A 16,270-nucleotide genomic window follows, 5' to 3' on the forward strand; every position below is an offset into this window, starting at 1 on the left:
AATGTGATACCAATTCAGTAATTGTACCATTCACTTATGAATGTGAATAATGTCCACTCTTGGTTCATAAAACCGTTTTCTCTGGGCATCACATTTTAACATGCTAGGATAGAGTCGCCCAAGCTGGGTGTGTCAGAAGGGACAAGGAAGCAGGAAGCAAGGCACGCCATGGATTTTTTGTACACATATTTACATCTGAACCAGCCTTTGTGGGAATGGTGAGGATAGTAGGAGAGGATATATTGATTAAATATTATCCTTCCTTACTCATGCTAGTGAGCTAGTAGCAGAGCACATTCCCTTGTACAGTGGTACCTCGGGTTAAGTACTTAATTCGTTCTGGAGGTCCGTTCTTAACCTGAAACTGTTCTATACCTGAAGACCACTTTAGCTAATGGGGCCTCCCGCTGCCGCTGCGTCGCCAGAGCACAATTTCTGTTCTCATCCTGAAGCAAATTTCTTAACCTGAAGCACTATTTCTGGGTTAGCGGAGTCTGTAATCTGAAGCCTATGTAACCTGAAGCGTATGTTACCCGAGATACCACTGTACATTGCAGGAAATTAGTTGATAGATTCAAGAGAATCATTTGAATTAAGCAATCCAGTCTGGCTTGTCTAGATTGTATTGTTCCTGGTAAATCCCCTCTAGTTCCCTCTTAAAAACAATAATGACACAACAGTCTTCTTTTAAAAGTAATGATGAGGTTTACTTACGTTCAGTTCACAGGATGGTCCTGAAGGCAGGATTTATCTTGTAGTTACAGTTTCAGAGAAAAGTGTGGGTTCATCCTTTGTGAGGGATGAGCCCATGTGCTGCTGGCTGAGAGCCAGCAGACAGCAAAAGGGCAAAATGGAGACAAGGCATCAAGAGAGTCAAGAGGAAGACAGCTGCATGGCTAGAGCTTTTGTAGGGTCACGCCCATCTACTTGGTCACACACACGGGGAGGATGCTCCAGACCAGGTATGACAGGAAGTCCTCCTGGCTGGAGCAACTCTGTCCACTCTGGCTAAACAGGAAATGTTGTATTTGACTGCTTCAGTGATGTTACATCCCACAGCCTTTTACGTGCAGTGCAATAAACATCCACACAAAATTTGCCCTTCGTGCAATGTTCGTGCAATGTGCAAGGTTAGCATATCTGTTTGATGCTCTTCTGCTCTTTGCAAACTCGTGTAGTTTTCATTTTTTTAAAAACCCACTTGTATCTCTTTACAATACAAGACAAGCAAATCCCCATTTATGTGGGGGCTATGTTCCGAGGCCCTATGCAAATCAGTGAAATTGCGTATATTTGAAGCACCATTGGAGATGCAAACACCCTCTGGAAACCCTTGGAAAACCCTTTAAAAAACCAGCAACACTTACCAGACTCCCTTCAAACCTCCTTGATCAAATTCCAAATGAAGAGTTGCCTGTACAGTATTCTGCTAGGCACATTTAACTTTGTGAAATACGGTAGGGTTTCACTGAACAGCAAGCTGACTCTGTACAGTGGTACCTCAGTTTACGAACTTAATCCGTTCCGGAAGTCAGTTCTTAAACCAAAGCCGTTCTTAAACCGAGGTGCACTTTGCCTAATGAGGTCTCCCGCCGCCGGTGCCCTTCCACCGCTCGGATTCCGTTCTTAGACCGAGGTAAAGTTCACAAACCAGGACACTGCTGCCGGTTTTGTGGAGTTCATAAACCGAATTGTTTGTGAACAGGGCTGTTCTTAAACCGAGGTACCACTGTATATCTCAAGCAGACGTATCTTAATGTTTCAAGGCAACTTTTAATATCCGTTATTTAAATAAATATAATAATTCATCTCATGCACAATAATTCTGGATATAGTTCCATTTCATTTTTACCCGAGCAATTTAATGAGATTCAGTGTGGCCATTGAACTATGCCTGCATGTGGCAACAAGAGCTGCAATACTGCCTGCACCATGGGGCAGATGGAAGGCAGTCAGACGAGTTTGCCTCCTGCACTTTTCAGGAGAAGTGATATTGACATCAAAAAGGGTACGCATATACAGTGTCCACAGAGTGGCTTACTTCCAAGTCAACGTACATATATGGCCTCGCTTAAGACTAAGCAATTTTTTTTTCTGGTGCATGTGAACAATTTTGCATAGGGGTTGTTTATCTCATACCATTGCCAATACATTGATTATTGCTGGTTTAACGTGCAGGTGGAAAATGACTATCTGTTTGACAAAGGAGAAGCAAATTTCTGGGCTGAGAAATTAACGAAGGTGCGTCAGCTGCGTAAACACCTCTTCCTGCTCATACCAGTGACTCATGTCAATCCATGTGATCAGGGAAAGTTGCACCAGTTGGCAACATTAGCATCTGATCAAGCCAAGCATGTGACCCAGCTTCTTGGAGAAATGCCTTCAGCTCCTGAATTTTCCCGATCTTCGGAACTCACGCAATTAGCTATTCGGAATGAAAGAATATCCACTTGCCTTAAAATGCTAAGCTTGCTTGAAGCTGGAAATGACAGGTGCAGAAAACTTGAAAACACGAATGCGTATGATTTGCTCACTGCCGATTACAACTTGTGAACCACACTGTGAAGGCACAGACAGGTCATAAATGTGAACGGTGTTGCAGGAATAAGGCCTAGATACTCCGTACTTCAATCCCTTGAATCTCCATCCAACTTTCTGCTGACGAATGCTTCTCTGAATGCTCTCATAAGCAGAGTTTTTATTGCAGCTGTTGTAGGAAGCAAAGCTGCTAAACTGTTTCTTCCCATGCACTGCATGCTGGCCACCTGCTGATCTGATTTGCTGATTTTACCCCACCAGTTGCTCTTGTTCTCTGACATGGCAGTTCATATTCCTTTTCTCATTGTGCTTCAGGATCCATTCACAGCCAAATCTCAAAGTTCTAAGACTTTAAGAGTTCAAAACTTAATTCTGTTTTCAACCATGACGGAAAACGCTTTTTCAAAAAGCATTCTTTCCCTACCTAGACACAAATACAAGCTTTTCCACATATGCAACTACTTGATTACCCTTGTAGCTTAAGCGATTCAGTACTAGAATACTATCATTTGTGCTTTCAGCTCAAAAGCTGTTCACCTGTACATGAAAAGTACGATACCCGGCATGAAATATGCCTCCACACTCCCAATCAGTCAGCAAATGGCCAGGAAAGAAACAGTTCAGTACTACCTAACCACAGAGATTAGTCATTCTTCCGAAGGGCCTGCATCTTAGAAATTTCCTTGAGAGATCAACCAAGGTTGACTGCACCCTCTTAATAATGGTCATTAAGTTTAATGTCCTTCACTGTTATTTTTACATTAAATGTTTTGTACCAGGTTATATTGCCTCGCTGAAATTATTTTTCACATCTGTTAAGCATTGCCTCTGCCCCACAATGCTCCGCATTGCTGATTCGCCCCACCCCGCCCCGATAGCTGGGAAGTGTAGGATGAAAAAGACAATTTTAACCTTTTTAACATGAGAATACAATTTATACACCATGTTGCAATCCATACAGGATACCAATTTGATGCTTTGCAAAGTGATTGGCAGTGTCTGAATACTAACATCATGCATATCAAAACAAACTCGGCTGGAAAGCCTGCACCTAAAAAATTATTATTATTAGTTCTTTATAACACCTTCCGGTATCTTTTTTTTCTCCATACCATGTTCTAAATGCCCCAGCAGATGGCGCCCTAATACGTATTTTGTTACTGAACCATAAACTAGACCAAGCTGCTGAGGTTTGTTTGCCTACTACAGTAACCTTGCCACATGCCCATGCTGCCGAGGGCAAACAAAGCCCTCTCACTGTCCTCATCCCTAAGAGGAATGTATCTCCAACAGGATATATTGGGCAAGGATCGGAGCTCAGTGGTAAAGTATCTGCTTTGCATGCAAAAGGTCTCAGATTCAATCCATGAATGTCCACTTAGAACTGGGTGGGAGCCTTCTCAGAAATCCTGGCCTGTTGCTGCCAGGCTGAGTAGACATTACAGAGCTAGAGAGAGCAATGGTGTGACTCAGCACAATGCAGTTTTCTGAGTGTTCACTCTTCTACCCCCCAGTAAAATTTCACAAAACATCCCCCCCCCATCACCAAAAGGGAACCTGAACAGTTGTAGAAAACAGCAATATTGGCTCATCAGGAGCAATATTGTCTATACAGGTACTAGTTTACAGTTCAGCGGCACCCTCCCTGTGGAACGCCCTCCCATCAGATGTCCATGAGATAAGTAACTGTGCAATCTTTGGAAGGCATCTGAAGGCAGCCCTGTTTAGGGAAGTTTTTAATCTTCAATGTTTTATTATGTTTTTGTATATGCTGGAAGCCACCCAGAATGGCTGGGGCAACCCAATCAGATGGGCAGGATACAAATACCACCATCTGGCAGCCTGTCCTAACCATGTTTTGTTGGAATGAAGTCATTGCCTTATCAAACGCAAAGCAAGACACACTTGCTTTGGCCACTTATTCATGCAGAAATATAAGGAAATTCATTCTAATCATACTTCTGAAGTAGATCCACTTTCTTCGACCGAATACATTTTATTTGAAAAGCCATAAAGTATTAATTGTTGAACCAATTCTGTTGCTTAGAATTGCTGTTTCACCTCCCTCTTTTTAAGTGTCACTTAACTTTGTGCTCACATAACTTTTAATAGTAGGTTGTGAGCATTAAACTGTCATATAATCGGCAAACCTTGGCTACACTTGGCATTGTTGAAGATGTTGACAAAATGGGAAAGGGCCGTAGTGGTTTCAGCTTAAGTAGAATTAGGAAACCCCTGAAAGGCGGTTAATTAATAAACAAAAGAGCTGCAAGAAAGAAACAGCCTTATCGCTGTATGGCTTTAAGCTGTGTAATATCCCTTTAGTTTATAGATAGCAAATAATGGTACATGATCTTGTATGCGTTTCATCACACCACGAGTTACTGTGTAACTTTTCAATCAGAAACCTTTAAACCTTAAACAGCAGCTGTAAAAGAACAAAAGTCTATCCCAGAGTAGCTGTCCGTTGAGTACTTAATCGGGGTCGGTTATCTCAAGTATTGGCCTGGCTAACTGTTGATTATAGATTGATCTTTGCCTGGCTGCAAGTATTTCTTACTTACTTACTTATTTTAAGTGAAGGGGAATTCTCAACTTTGAAGCCAGAGCTTAAGTCAAAATTGTTCGCTTATTTCGTCCCCCCCCCCCTTCCCGCAAGTGGGAGATGGCATTATGTCACAAGGGGTGGCAGGTAACAATAGTTCAGCTATGAAGATCCTAGGACGTAGGAGTTGGGAGAACTGCCTTTTCTTTTGCAAGTTGAGAAACTTAAGATTAAACCCAACTCCCACCCCCGACGCGCTTCCTCAATAAACGAAGGCTGCGTTCCTCTTACGGGATGCAGGCGCTAGGGGGTGGCCGCCTCCTTCAGGAACTATTTCTGGCCCGCATGTCAACTTGTCACGTCCACTTCTGGATTGGCAATGCAGTTCCTCGGCCGTAGCCGCAAAGCGTTGCAATTGCCAAAGAGATTAGTCTGAAAGGTGAGGGCGAGGGTTTGTTTTCCTTTTTTCTGCCGCGGCGCAGGACCAGCGACCGCTTGGGGCGCCTGCTTGCGCGCCCTCGCCTGGGGGCTTTTGTTTTCCAAACTTCCTTCTCGGCGCAGAGCCGAGGGAGAGCAGGGGAGCCTCCCCAGAACGAGCTTCCACTCGCTTTATTTGTGCGGGTGGAGGAGGTTTTTCTTTGCGCGCGGCGATTCCGCTCCGAGAGTTGCTGGAAACGCCCCCCGCCCGGCCGCCCCCGCTTTGCAAGAGCGGCGCTTCCGGGTCGGAATGGGCCGAAGTAACGGGAGGAGGAGGAGCCGCCAAGGCTGTAGCTTTGGGGCGGCGCGCGCGCGCACACACACGCACGCGCTTGCGGAGCGGCCGCCTCCCGTAAGGAGGAAGCAGGGCACCAAATGGACGCGGCGGGCGGGCAGCGGGCGCAGCTTGGTGGCTAGCGCGCCCCTGGATTTGGAGAGCCTCGCCGCACAGCCGCTTCTTCCGAAGCAGCCCCTTGAAAGGAAGATCAAACGGCGGCCTCGCCTTTGTAAACCAGTCAAGGGCAAGAAAAGGGGGGGGGGAGTCGGGGAGCCTGACACTTTCCTCTCTGCTCCCCACATGGATGCAGTCCGGCGCTCAGTGGATGCAGGCATCGTGGTGCGCCTAGGCGCAGCTCCGACGGCAACAAGTCCTTCCCGCACCCGCCCATAAGCCTGCCTGTCCTTCTCTGGGAACTGGGTCGAGCTCGCATGTCAATGCGCGCAGGCCAGGCTCGCTTGTTCTTGCGTAAGATGCTGAGCTGGTCTGCGAGTGGGGGAGCTTTCCCCCGCTGCTAAAGTAAAAGGAGCGTTGAGAGTCGGCCTTCGCCAAAGAGGGGCCGAATTACGCACTGCTTGGTAGGCAAAGCCAGTTCCGTATGAGGCGGACGCACTTGCTCTGGGAAGAGCGCGCCCCGTTGCGCGCCGTGGGGCTTCCTTCCGACTGCGCGGCGCGTCCCCCTGCACTTCCCCCCAGCAAACGCGCGCGGAGCCCATCGGCGCGCGCATTCCAAGCTCTCCAAGCCACCGGCTTGAATTCATTAACCGGGACCAAAGTGTGGAGAGACTTCATTGCCGCGGCGGAGGGACTTGGGGAGGTGGAAGCTCTCCCTCTCTTTTGGCGAGGGTCCAGAGGAAAGGGGTGGGGCTGGGCAAGGCGAGCGCCGGCGCGCGGTCCCGCAGCTGTGCTGCGTCAGCCCGGCCCTCCCCTGGCCAGGCGCAGCGGCGAGCGGGGAGTTTGAGGCTGTGTGTCAAAGGACGAGGCGCTGGCTGCGCCAATCGGATCACAAGACCTTGAGCGGCTGCCAAGTCTGGGAACTAGTCGGCAGCGGGACGGTCGCACGGGCTGGGGCTTCTCTTGAGCAACAAGGAACCCAGCAGCTGAGGAGTTAAAGCGCCCTTTCTTCTTTCTCTTGCAAACATCACACACCCCAGCGGGCAGCGGTGGTGCCGTCCAGCCAGTTACACGGCCAGGCGGGCAGCCTTTGTTCCCAAAACCTGTTGCGTGGCACAAGGTCCCTTGATTGGGCGGGAGGAAGAGGAGGAGTTGTAGGGGCGTCCCATTTCACTCCCAGGCCCTTTGATGCTTCGCTGCGAGCTTCCCGAACGGCTCGGCGGGGGTGTGAAACTGGCAGGAAAGCCCAATGCCAGCGTGTGTTTACTTGGAAAACTTCCGAGCCGTGCAAGGAGCTGGGCGGGCTTCGCGCAAAGAGGGCGGCCGATCCTCCGCGCGGAGTGGTGGGGGAGAAACCCAATCTGGAGAGAGCATGGCCAGGGGGGCTCTCTGTGTACGTCAACGCTGCCTAGACCTGGAGTGCAAGCGTGTCTTTACGCCCGTGCTGCATGATGCAGCAGAAAATTGCACTTTGGGTGCAGACACCGAGCTAACATGCATTGCTGCTCAAAGACCTTTTGTCAAGTAGCAATTGTTTCGTAATTCACCCACGTGATGCAAGCACCCTGCAACCCGAGCTTATGCGTGTTTACTCAAAGTAAGCGCCCGAGTTCAACGTGCACAGGGGTTGCGGTCTCGGCGCACAAGCCTTGCGGAAACCCCATCCTCTTCATACTACAAACCTGAGGTTCAGCAGGTGTAGGAGCCACGCTGCATTCTCGAGCAAACTGCATTCGTGCTTTGCCGGCGGTTAACCTCATGGGAGTTTCCTGTGCACATGGCGTTTATTGCAAGCCTCGCGGAAACTGCGCCGCCCATAACTAAGCAAGCCTTTTGTATACAGAATGCATTGTGCAAAATAAGCCAGCCTTATAGGGTGTCTTCCCTGGTGCATGTTCCGATGAGAAAAGTAAACCTGCACCCTTGACTGCGTATATTGGCCGCGCTTATAGAGAGGGAACAGTACCTTCTCTATGCGAGCCAGCGAGCCTCCAGCGCGTGCCTAGCACAGCAAGGACTGGGGGGAACCGATCGCTTTGCGCGGCCTTAAGACTTTCTTTGGCGAACACGACCCTTCCCGAGACCTCGCCCCCTCCTTTCTGGATCACTTCTCCAACTTGCCCCACCTCCCTCCTCTCCCGGCCGCTGAAAGAAAATTGGCGGCGCCCAATGAGAAGGAGCGCCGAGACAAAAGAGGCCGGGCTAGGCTGGGTGGGAGGGGAACCTCTGGGTGCTGTTGCTGGGAGACCCCGGCCGGGTCAGTGTTGGGTCCCTCCCCGCTGTCCTGGCGTTTATATATGGGGCGTGTACGGCAGTCGCGGAGTTCCAGCACTCGAGATAGCTGCGGCCGCCGCTTTGGCTGGGCACCCGCTTCCCCATCTCGGTTGGGAAATTGATTATATAGACTTTTTCAGCTCTCAAGCAATCCGCCCTTTCCTATCCAGTCGTGGCTCACCCAAAGCTTCCGAGGAAAGTGGGATCTTTCGGTCCTTCCTGCATTTCCGACCATTACAGGATCTAGAAATGTCTACAACACTCTTATCTGCCTTCTACGACATCGACTTCTTGTGCAAGGTAAGGGCAGGGAAGCTCGCGCTCTTGTCTCTCTACCAGGGAGCTGAAATAGTTCAGAGAAGTTTTGGCGCAAAACTGGTTTGCAGAAAGACCCTGTCCAAGGCTGCAATCCTGTGCACGGTTACATGGGAGCGAGTCTGGCTGAACCCCGTGGGACAGACTCCCTGCTAAGCATGCAGAGGAACGAGCTGCAGGAACGGCTTTTTTATTCTGCAACAAGTTGCGAGGGGGAAGATTAAAACTTTTCGGCTCTGAGTAACTTCCCAGGGAACCTGCTGCTCCCTGTTGCTCGTGCATCTCTTGTAGCCCTTTCGCTTTGTAGTGGAGGGAGGTGACAGCGAAGAAGGGCATATTTGCAGTGGAGTGCCTGTTGTTGTGCTCAGTTGTTGTTGTTTGCTTTTATCTTCCTTGTGATTATTCCAGTGTACGTGTGGGGTGGGTGTGTTTTAAAATAAAAACTGCCATGGCAGATGTGTGGAAGCTGAAGCTTGCTACTGCAAGGTCCGGCTGTGTTGAATCGGAACTCTTTCGTGCAGCCCCTCCGGATTGGTGGGAGGGGTTTCGGAGCACCCCTCGAAAAGTTTTAAATTGCAGATAGCTGCTTGGAGCGGGAGGGGAGGGAGCCTTGACAACCAAGACCGCATGGATACGCGAATGGAGCTGGCAGGGGCTCCTCTTGGGCGATTCCGCTGAGGAAAGACCCTTGTGGTTGGTGCAGAAAAGAGAGAGAGAGAGAGAGGTGCTGGAGACTTGCAAGCCCCTGTCCTTTCCCCAGGCTCCCGGCAGTCACGGTGCACCGTTTTTTCCCCTTTTTCTTTTCTTTCTCCCTCCCTTCTCTGCCCCGTTCTCCCCTTCTCCCCCACCCTCCCTTCTGGCTCCCAGACCGAGAAATCCCTGAGCAGCATGCTGGACAAGAAGGCGGTGGGGAGCCCCGTGGGCACTTCGCCCAGCTCCAACTTCGCGCCGGGCTTCCTGCGGAGGCATTCGACCAGCAACCTGCAGGCTCTGGCTAACGGCAACGCCAAGTTCCCGGCGGGCTCGCCGTCGCCTTCGCCCTCTTCCTTCGGCGGCCTCAAGGAGCCTGGCACCGGAGGAGGAGGCGGCGGCGGCGGAGGGAGCAGCAGCCCCACCACCGCCTTGCTGAACAAGGAGAACAAGTTCCGAGACCGCTCGTTCAGCGAGAATGGCGAGCGCAGCCAACACCTCATGCAGCAGCTCCAGCAGCAGCAAGTGGTGGTGGTGGCGGCTTCTTCGGCGGGGAAGGGCGGCGGCGGCAATGGCAACGGTGGAGGGGGCGGCGGGGCTCCCATCAACTCGACGCGCTACAAGACGGAGCTGTGCCGGCCCTTCGAGGAGAGCGGCGCCTGCAAGTACGGCGAGAAGTGCCAGTTCGCGCACGGCTTCCACGAGCTGCGCAGCCTGACGCGCCACCCCAAGTACAAGACGGAGCTGTGCCGCACCTTCCACACCATCGGCTTCTGCCCCTACGGGCCGCGCTGCCACTTCATCCACAACGCCGACGAGCGCCGCCCCGCGCCCGCCAACGGCAGCGGCGCCAACCCCGCGACGCCGCAGCACCAGCCGCCGCCCCACCAGACCAGCGCGCCGCCCCCGACGCACAGCGGCGGCGGCGGCCACCACCACCCTCTGCACCCGCCGCACGCGGGAAGCACCGGCGACCTGCGCGCCTTCGCGCCCTCCGCCCGCGACCACCCGCTGGCGGGCGGCGGCTTCGGCATCCCCCACCCTCGAGGCGGAGGAGGAGGGGACAGGCCCAAACTGCACCACAGCCTCAGCTTTTCCGGCTTCTCGGCGCACCACCACCAGCACCACCACGGAGGGGCGCCGGGCGGCTTGGAAGCGGCGGCGGCAGCGGCCGCGGCGGCAGCCTTGCTCCTGGAGAGCCCCGGCGGGTCTCGCACGCCGCCGCCTGCGCGCTCCTCGGGCGGCTCGTACTGCGACGAGCTGGTGGCCTCCCCGCCGTGCGCCAACAACGCCTTCGCCTTCTCGGCGGGCCAGGAGCTGGGCAGCCTCATCGCGCCGCTCGCCCTCCACGCGCCGCCGCCGCCGCCTCCCCCTCCGGCCGGCTGCTTCGCCAACGCGGCCGCCAACGCGGCCGCCACCTTCTACCGCTGCCACCAGCAGCCGGGCGGAGGAGGAGGCGGCAGCGGCGGGGCGGGAGGAGGAGGAGGCGGGAACTGCTGCCCGCCGCCCGGCCCTCCGGCCTCGCCTCCTTTCACCTTCCAGCCTTTGCGCCGCCTCTCCGAGTCGCCCGTTTTCGACGCCCCGCCGAGCCCTCCGGATTCCCTGTCCGACCGAGAGAGCTACCTGAGCGGCTCCCTCAGCTCGGGCAGCCTCAGTGGCTCGGAGTCGCCCAGCCTGGACTCGGGCAGGCGCCTGCCCATCTTCAGCCGCCTCTCCATCTCCGACGACTAAGGAGGCGCCAGGAGAAAGTGGGACTTTGGGGGCGCAGAGGGCAGGTGTCCTATGGTTGTCAATCCTTGGGGACCCCTGCTTTTTTTTTTTTTTGAAGGGAGGGTCCCTCGTTGGGCAAGCTACCCCCTTTCCCCTCTTCAATGCCCCCTATTATTTCCCTGCCTTCTCACCAGGAGCAGAGACTGCAGCAGCCTCCAGATACTAGCCAAGCTCGCACAGACCCTTTTCTGTTTTCTCCCCCACACTTTTTTTGGTGTTCCTTTTTAAGCAAGAGAAATCCTTTTGATTGCTGAGCAAATTCAGAGAGGAGACAGAAAAAAGAAGCTTCCCCCTGCCCCCCCCCCTTATCAAGAGCTGAACAAATGCCAGTTTGTGAAAGGGCAAATGATGTCATCAAGAGAACAATCTTATTTTTATATATCTAAAGAGACTGGAAGGAGAGGATTTCTCCTCCCTCCCCCCCCTTTTTAGACTAGGTTATAAATGTGCACCAGCAGCAGCAGCCATTCCATCTTCCAAGTGTGTTTTATGGGGAGGGGAGGAGACAAAGGGTAATAATAAGCATTAGCAAACAGTTCTGCCCAATCCTACTCCCCCAGGAATCAACAATCATTCTGGAGGCCCATGAACTCTGCATTCCAGGTCCCTCCAGATCGCTATACAACAACAAAAAAAGAATTTAAAGTAAGGAGTGTGGGGTTTTTTTGCCTTTCAATCAAATTTAAAGTAAATATACTAAATGTATAAGCTTTTAAAAGAAAAATCCAACATCCTGCCAAGAATATGCCTTGATAACACTCTAGTTTTTTTATATATATCTTATATATATATATTATAACATGCTAAAACTTCCATTCCAAAGTTTAATATTGGTTCCATTGCCACCACTTAGTGGATGTTTGGCTTAGAACAATTTTTTTGTTGCTTTATTTGGAAGCATTCAACTGAATTTAGTTTGTAATTGTTGGAGAATAACTGCTGATTTTTTAATTTTTTTTTTAGCTGAGTTGATTGCGCAAGTCACTGCACAACTCAATATGAAACTATTTAACTTATTTATTATCTTGTGAAAAGTATACATTGGTAATTTGTTCATACTGTATTTATCGGGTATGATGAAAAGCAATAGATATATATTCTTTTATTATGTTTAAATTATGATTGCCATTATTAATCGGCAAAATGTGGAGTGTGTTCTTTTCACAGTAATATATGCCTTTTTGTAACTTCACTTGGTTATTTTATTGTAAATGAGTAAAATTCTTAATTTAAGAGATTGTATGTAATATTTATTTCATTAATTTCTTTCCTTGTTTACGTAAATTGAAAGATTGCATTGGCCTTTTTTTATATAGAAATCTGACTCAATGCTGTGGAAGTAGTTTTGAGAAATTTCAATGGGTTGTGTTTTTTTTTAGAATGTACAATGGTTGTAACCCGTCCAAGTTTAAACCTACTTTGCAATCAGAATTTAAAGTGGCAAAACCTAATTCAAACTTTTAAAATTAACCAAAAAGTATTCGTGTTGCCTAACTTCACCAATCACACTGTGATAGTTAAAAAGTATGTAGCAATAAAGAGGGGGGAGGGGGGAGCCCAGTATTACGTCCCACAGTGCCTTCATAAGGGTCCATGCTTGCCTTAAATCTTCCTCAACCAAATGAGTATTTTCTTAATGCTTGAGAATTTGAATGTAGGGCTGGGGGTTTTAACTACATGAAATTGTACCACTCGTGTAAGTAAGGAGGCCACATTTGGGACCTGAACCTGTAAATGTGTTCAGGATCATATCTTTTACAGTTCCAAAACATGAAACTTTTTGTTTGGAAAAAAAAGTCAGGAGTTATACAAAACTTTCATGGGAGGGTGAAAATGGATGAATGAGCAGTACCTTTTTTTTTATTAAAAAAAGAAAAGAAAACGTACATAGGTACAGATTCAGCACTATGTACTCTTTGGACTACTTTAACATAAGAAGTATGTTTTGAATGTAACTAGAAGATAAGTCAACTTGAGTTGTAATATATTTTGGAGAGTCAGTTCACTACAAATTTGGAGTGCGAGACTGTAAACTTTGTACTGTAAATGTTTTGTAGTTCTCCCAATAAAAACTCTTGAGGAAAAAAAAATCCCAAGCTATTAAAAGCCAATGTCTGCAAGGTGGTGGTTCTTTATTAGTTCTGCCCTATCAGTATGGTGTCTTAGCTACAGATTAACCTGGTTTTGAACTGCAGAATCGCTCCATTCCTGCAGAAATACTTGGGAGGCTGCCAAAACCAATAAACTTTTGTTCCAGAAGGTTCCAAGGTACTATTTCAAACCACACACAGTCCTGTATACATCCAACTTTTGAAGGGGGAGGGAGGAGGAGGAGAGAAGTTGACTTTCCTTTGGAGCTGCTGATTTTTTTTCATAAAAATAGTGTTCAGCTTATTGATATAAAGGAAGTCAACAATAGAATATAACTTTGCCTGGAGAGCAGGAGGAAATGATGAATGGGAATAATACACAGCTCATCCTTGATTCCTGTTCAAAATAGGTTTCCTTGTAACAACACAGAAGTTTAGATGGATAAGTTCACTGCTGCTTAAACAACAAAGCACTGCATGTTTCCCTAAGTAGGATTTTTGTTTAGTTCTTGCAAATGGAAGGAAACAAACAAACAAACCACATCTTTATTCTATCACAGGCTCTCCCAACTCACCAATTGCTAATCAAGAATGCATCCATACAAAAACATTTCCTCCATAGAAAGCTAGCATAAGGGAGAAAAGGAACGCTACCAGGGAACTCTGGGAAGGATAAACTTATGATTGGGCAAGCCCAATTTTTTAAGGTACAAAACATCTGCCATTGTGAGAATTTGGCCCAAAATGCTTGCTATATTGAATGTTTACTTTTTCAGAGCTTGATTAGTTAGTAAACCTATTCACCCCATCTCCATTAATAAGTTCCACAAACTTTGAAATGCATTTATTTCCCTATGATTCAGGGGTTTTTTTGCCTGCCTTAAGGTTAATGTGGCCTTGCTGTGCTGCCAGGACATCTATAAATGCTAGCTAGAATGCAGTGCTGCTACCCACATGTTGAACAAAGTAGTTGAACAAAGCTCGGGACTGACTTTTAAGTACTGAAATTAATGTTCGCTCATTGCTAGTCTGTAGGCATGCCACCAAAGGCAGTTCCCATTATTTCAGAGAGAGACTCTGGCCTTTGGTTTTGTGGCTGTGGTTTCTATAGATTAGTATTTGGTGGTTGGCTAATTAGACAGTCATTTTTATAGGAGGCCTTGGTGACAGGCATAGACACCTTCCTGGAAAAGCTAAGAAACGGAACTTGCTTGTAACTTTACAAAGTTTAGAAGCTGGCATTCTGGTTTGCAATGGTGCTGTTACAATATTTGCATGCAAGTGTATGCAATGAACCCAATATCTATGCAAGCAGCATCTCTATGGTGCCCTATGGATGTGGACTCTAGATGTGTTGCTCTGGCCAAGATGGCCAATAGTCATGGCTTATGGGACTTCTATTCCATAACATCTGGAGGGCGCCATGTTGACTACCCCTGCCTTTCAGGCGTTCATGACCTGTGGCACCAATTTGGAATGCAGGCAGTATTGGGGCCTGCTGTGCTTGACAATTCCCCAATGTTTGTTCTGTTTCTGCCTGCTGGGGAATGCAGAATGTGCATACCTGTGCCTGCATTCACCTTGATTGTGGGCAAGTTTGCCATCTATTGGATTTGACTTTTGCAGTAGTAATAAATTGCATTCCTTATATCATTGAAACAAGCGTGTGTTATAATAGTGATCATTAATTTGTGTAGCTCCTTAAATGAATAAAAGAGCTTCACATACTGTAGATCAGGCACGTCCAACAGGTAGATTGTAGTCTACCGGTAGATCATTGGATGCCTGTGGTAGACCGCTGGCTCCCCCCAAAGAAGCTCAACAGGGCTTTCCTCCCTAAAAAAAGCCCAATATGACCTGAACCCTTAAAAAACAGGCTTTCTCCCTAAAAAAAATAGCTCAGCTCAACAATTTTGACTTGAAGCCTCCCAAAATGGGGTAGATCACTGCCAGCTTTTAACTCTGAGTAGATCGCAGTCTCTTGGGAGTTGGCCACCCTTGCTGTAGATCATGTCATTACAAAAACCCTTTAAGGGAAACCAGAATTATACTCATCATGTAAAAGGACCCAAGCAAGACAATGCCTTAGCTGTATGGCACATAACAGAGGCAAATTCAAACCATGGACTTGGGAGAATTATAGCCTGGTCTCTTAAATACAGTACTAGATATTGAAAATCAAACTTTCCCCCTAAAAAACAAAATGTAACTGCCTAAATACCTTATCTGGGACGGTTTTATTCTCTCCCCTGCAGCCTGTATGCTATCTTCTAGCCCTTTATTCATTAACAGGCGCTGGGTGTGAGTCATAGCAGCACAGTTTGGTGTTTCCTGATTGGGATGTGAAGCCAGAAAAGCAGCTGTTTCGTATTACACACATTTGGTCTAGCGTTCAGCTATTTTTGTGGTGTGCGCTAAAAAGATCAGTACTGGTGGTCAAATTGCAGCCTGTGCCACAAAGATATTTTAGAACCAATTGTTTGCTCTTGAAACCATTCTAACGCTTGCATGCGTTGCTAAGATATATCGGAATTAGGAGAGGCAGGTAAAACAGGCCCAGGTGTATCTGCTTCCTGCTGCCTTATGGTGACGTGCAGTGCATCTAGCTTCTTGTAGGAAGTTTGGAATGCTGCATTCTTATGGCAAAAGAATCATGGTCTATACTATGCCATGAAGTTCCATTAAGGTACGGCCTTTTGTACCTTTCCAGTCTTCCCTGGCCTGGCACCATCCAGATGTTTGGGACTGCAACTCCCATCAGTTCCACTGGCCATGCTGGCTGGGGCTGGTGGGAGTTGTAGTTCAGAACATCTGGAGGGTGGCAGGTTAAGGAAAGCAGCCTTAGGTTGTCAGTAAGGGGAGCTGCATTGGAGTAAGTTCTGAAGAACCATTGGAATTCGAGTCCAACAGCACCATACAGTTAATGCACATGTCTCCAAAGAATACTGGGAACTAGTTTATTAAAAATACTGGAAACCGTAGGTCTGGGGAGAAACTACAGTTCTCATGATTCTTTGGGAGAAGTCATGTATTGAATGCACCATAAATGTGTGCTGTGGAATGTGGATCTGCCCTAGTTAGATCTCAGGCAATAATGAAGAATAGTTCCATGCACTTTAAAGAAAACATTTCAGCTCAGCCTTCCACAACTTGCTGCCTTAGAGTTCTGGATTTTCACCA

The 16,270-nt window shown here is 48.5% G+C and overlaps 2 protein-coding genes across 6 annotated transcripts in view; both read left to right on the forward strand.

Annotated features, from left to right (window-relative positions):
• Window positions 1-3,321, forward strand: part of THADA (THADA armadillo repeat containing) — a 161,408-nt gene extending 158,087 nt beyond the window's left edge. For all 5 annotated transcript variants that reach the window (XM_083432920.1, XM_083432922.1, XM_083432923.1 and 2 more), the window contains one exon: window positions 2,179-3,321. In XM_083432920.1, the coding sequence (XP_083289046.1) occupies window positions 2,179-2,553 (375 nt within the window). In that variant the 3' untranslated portion in view covers window positions 2,554-3,321. The remainder of the gene's footprint in view (window positions 1-2,178) is intronic.
• A 3,434-nt stretch (window positions 3,322-6,755) lies between these two features.
• ZFP36L2 (ZFP36 ring finger protein like 2) lies at window positions 6,756-13,111 on the forward strand. The gene is made up of 2 exons (XM_083433063.1): window positions 6,756-8,525; window positions 9,408-13,111. The coding sequence occupies exons 1-2, from the start codon at window positions 8,121-8,123 to the stop codon at window positions 10,959-10,961; spliced, it is 1,959 nt and encodes a 652-aa protein (XP_083289189.1). The 5' UTR covers window positions 6,756-8,120; the 3' UTR covers window positions 10,962-13,111.
• Window positions 13,112-16,270: the final 3,159 nt, after the last annotated feature.

Source organism: Podarcis tiliguerta (assembly GCF_965153285.1).
Source record: "Podarcis tiliguerta genome assembly, chromosome: 3".
In the NCBI taxonomy this organism is placed as follows: domain Eukaryota; kingdom Metazoa; phylum Chordata; class Lepidosauria; order Squamata; family Lacertidae; genus Podarcis; species Podarcis tiliguerta.

What these genes read in the sequence shown, in the direction of transcription:
- ZFP36L2 (XM_083433063.1), top strand. Translation starts at nt 8,121, where the DNA reads ATGAGAAGGAGCGCCGAGACAAAAGAGGCCGGGCTAGGCTGGGTGGGA. An exon ending in ACATCGACTTCTTGTGCAAG is followed by an intron (nt 8,526 to 9,407) that starts GTAAGGGCAGGG and finishes TCTGGCTCCCAG; the next exon opens with ACCGAGAAATCCCTGAGCAG.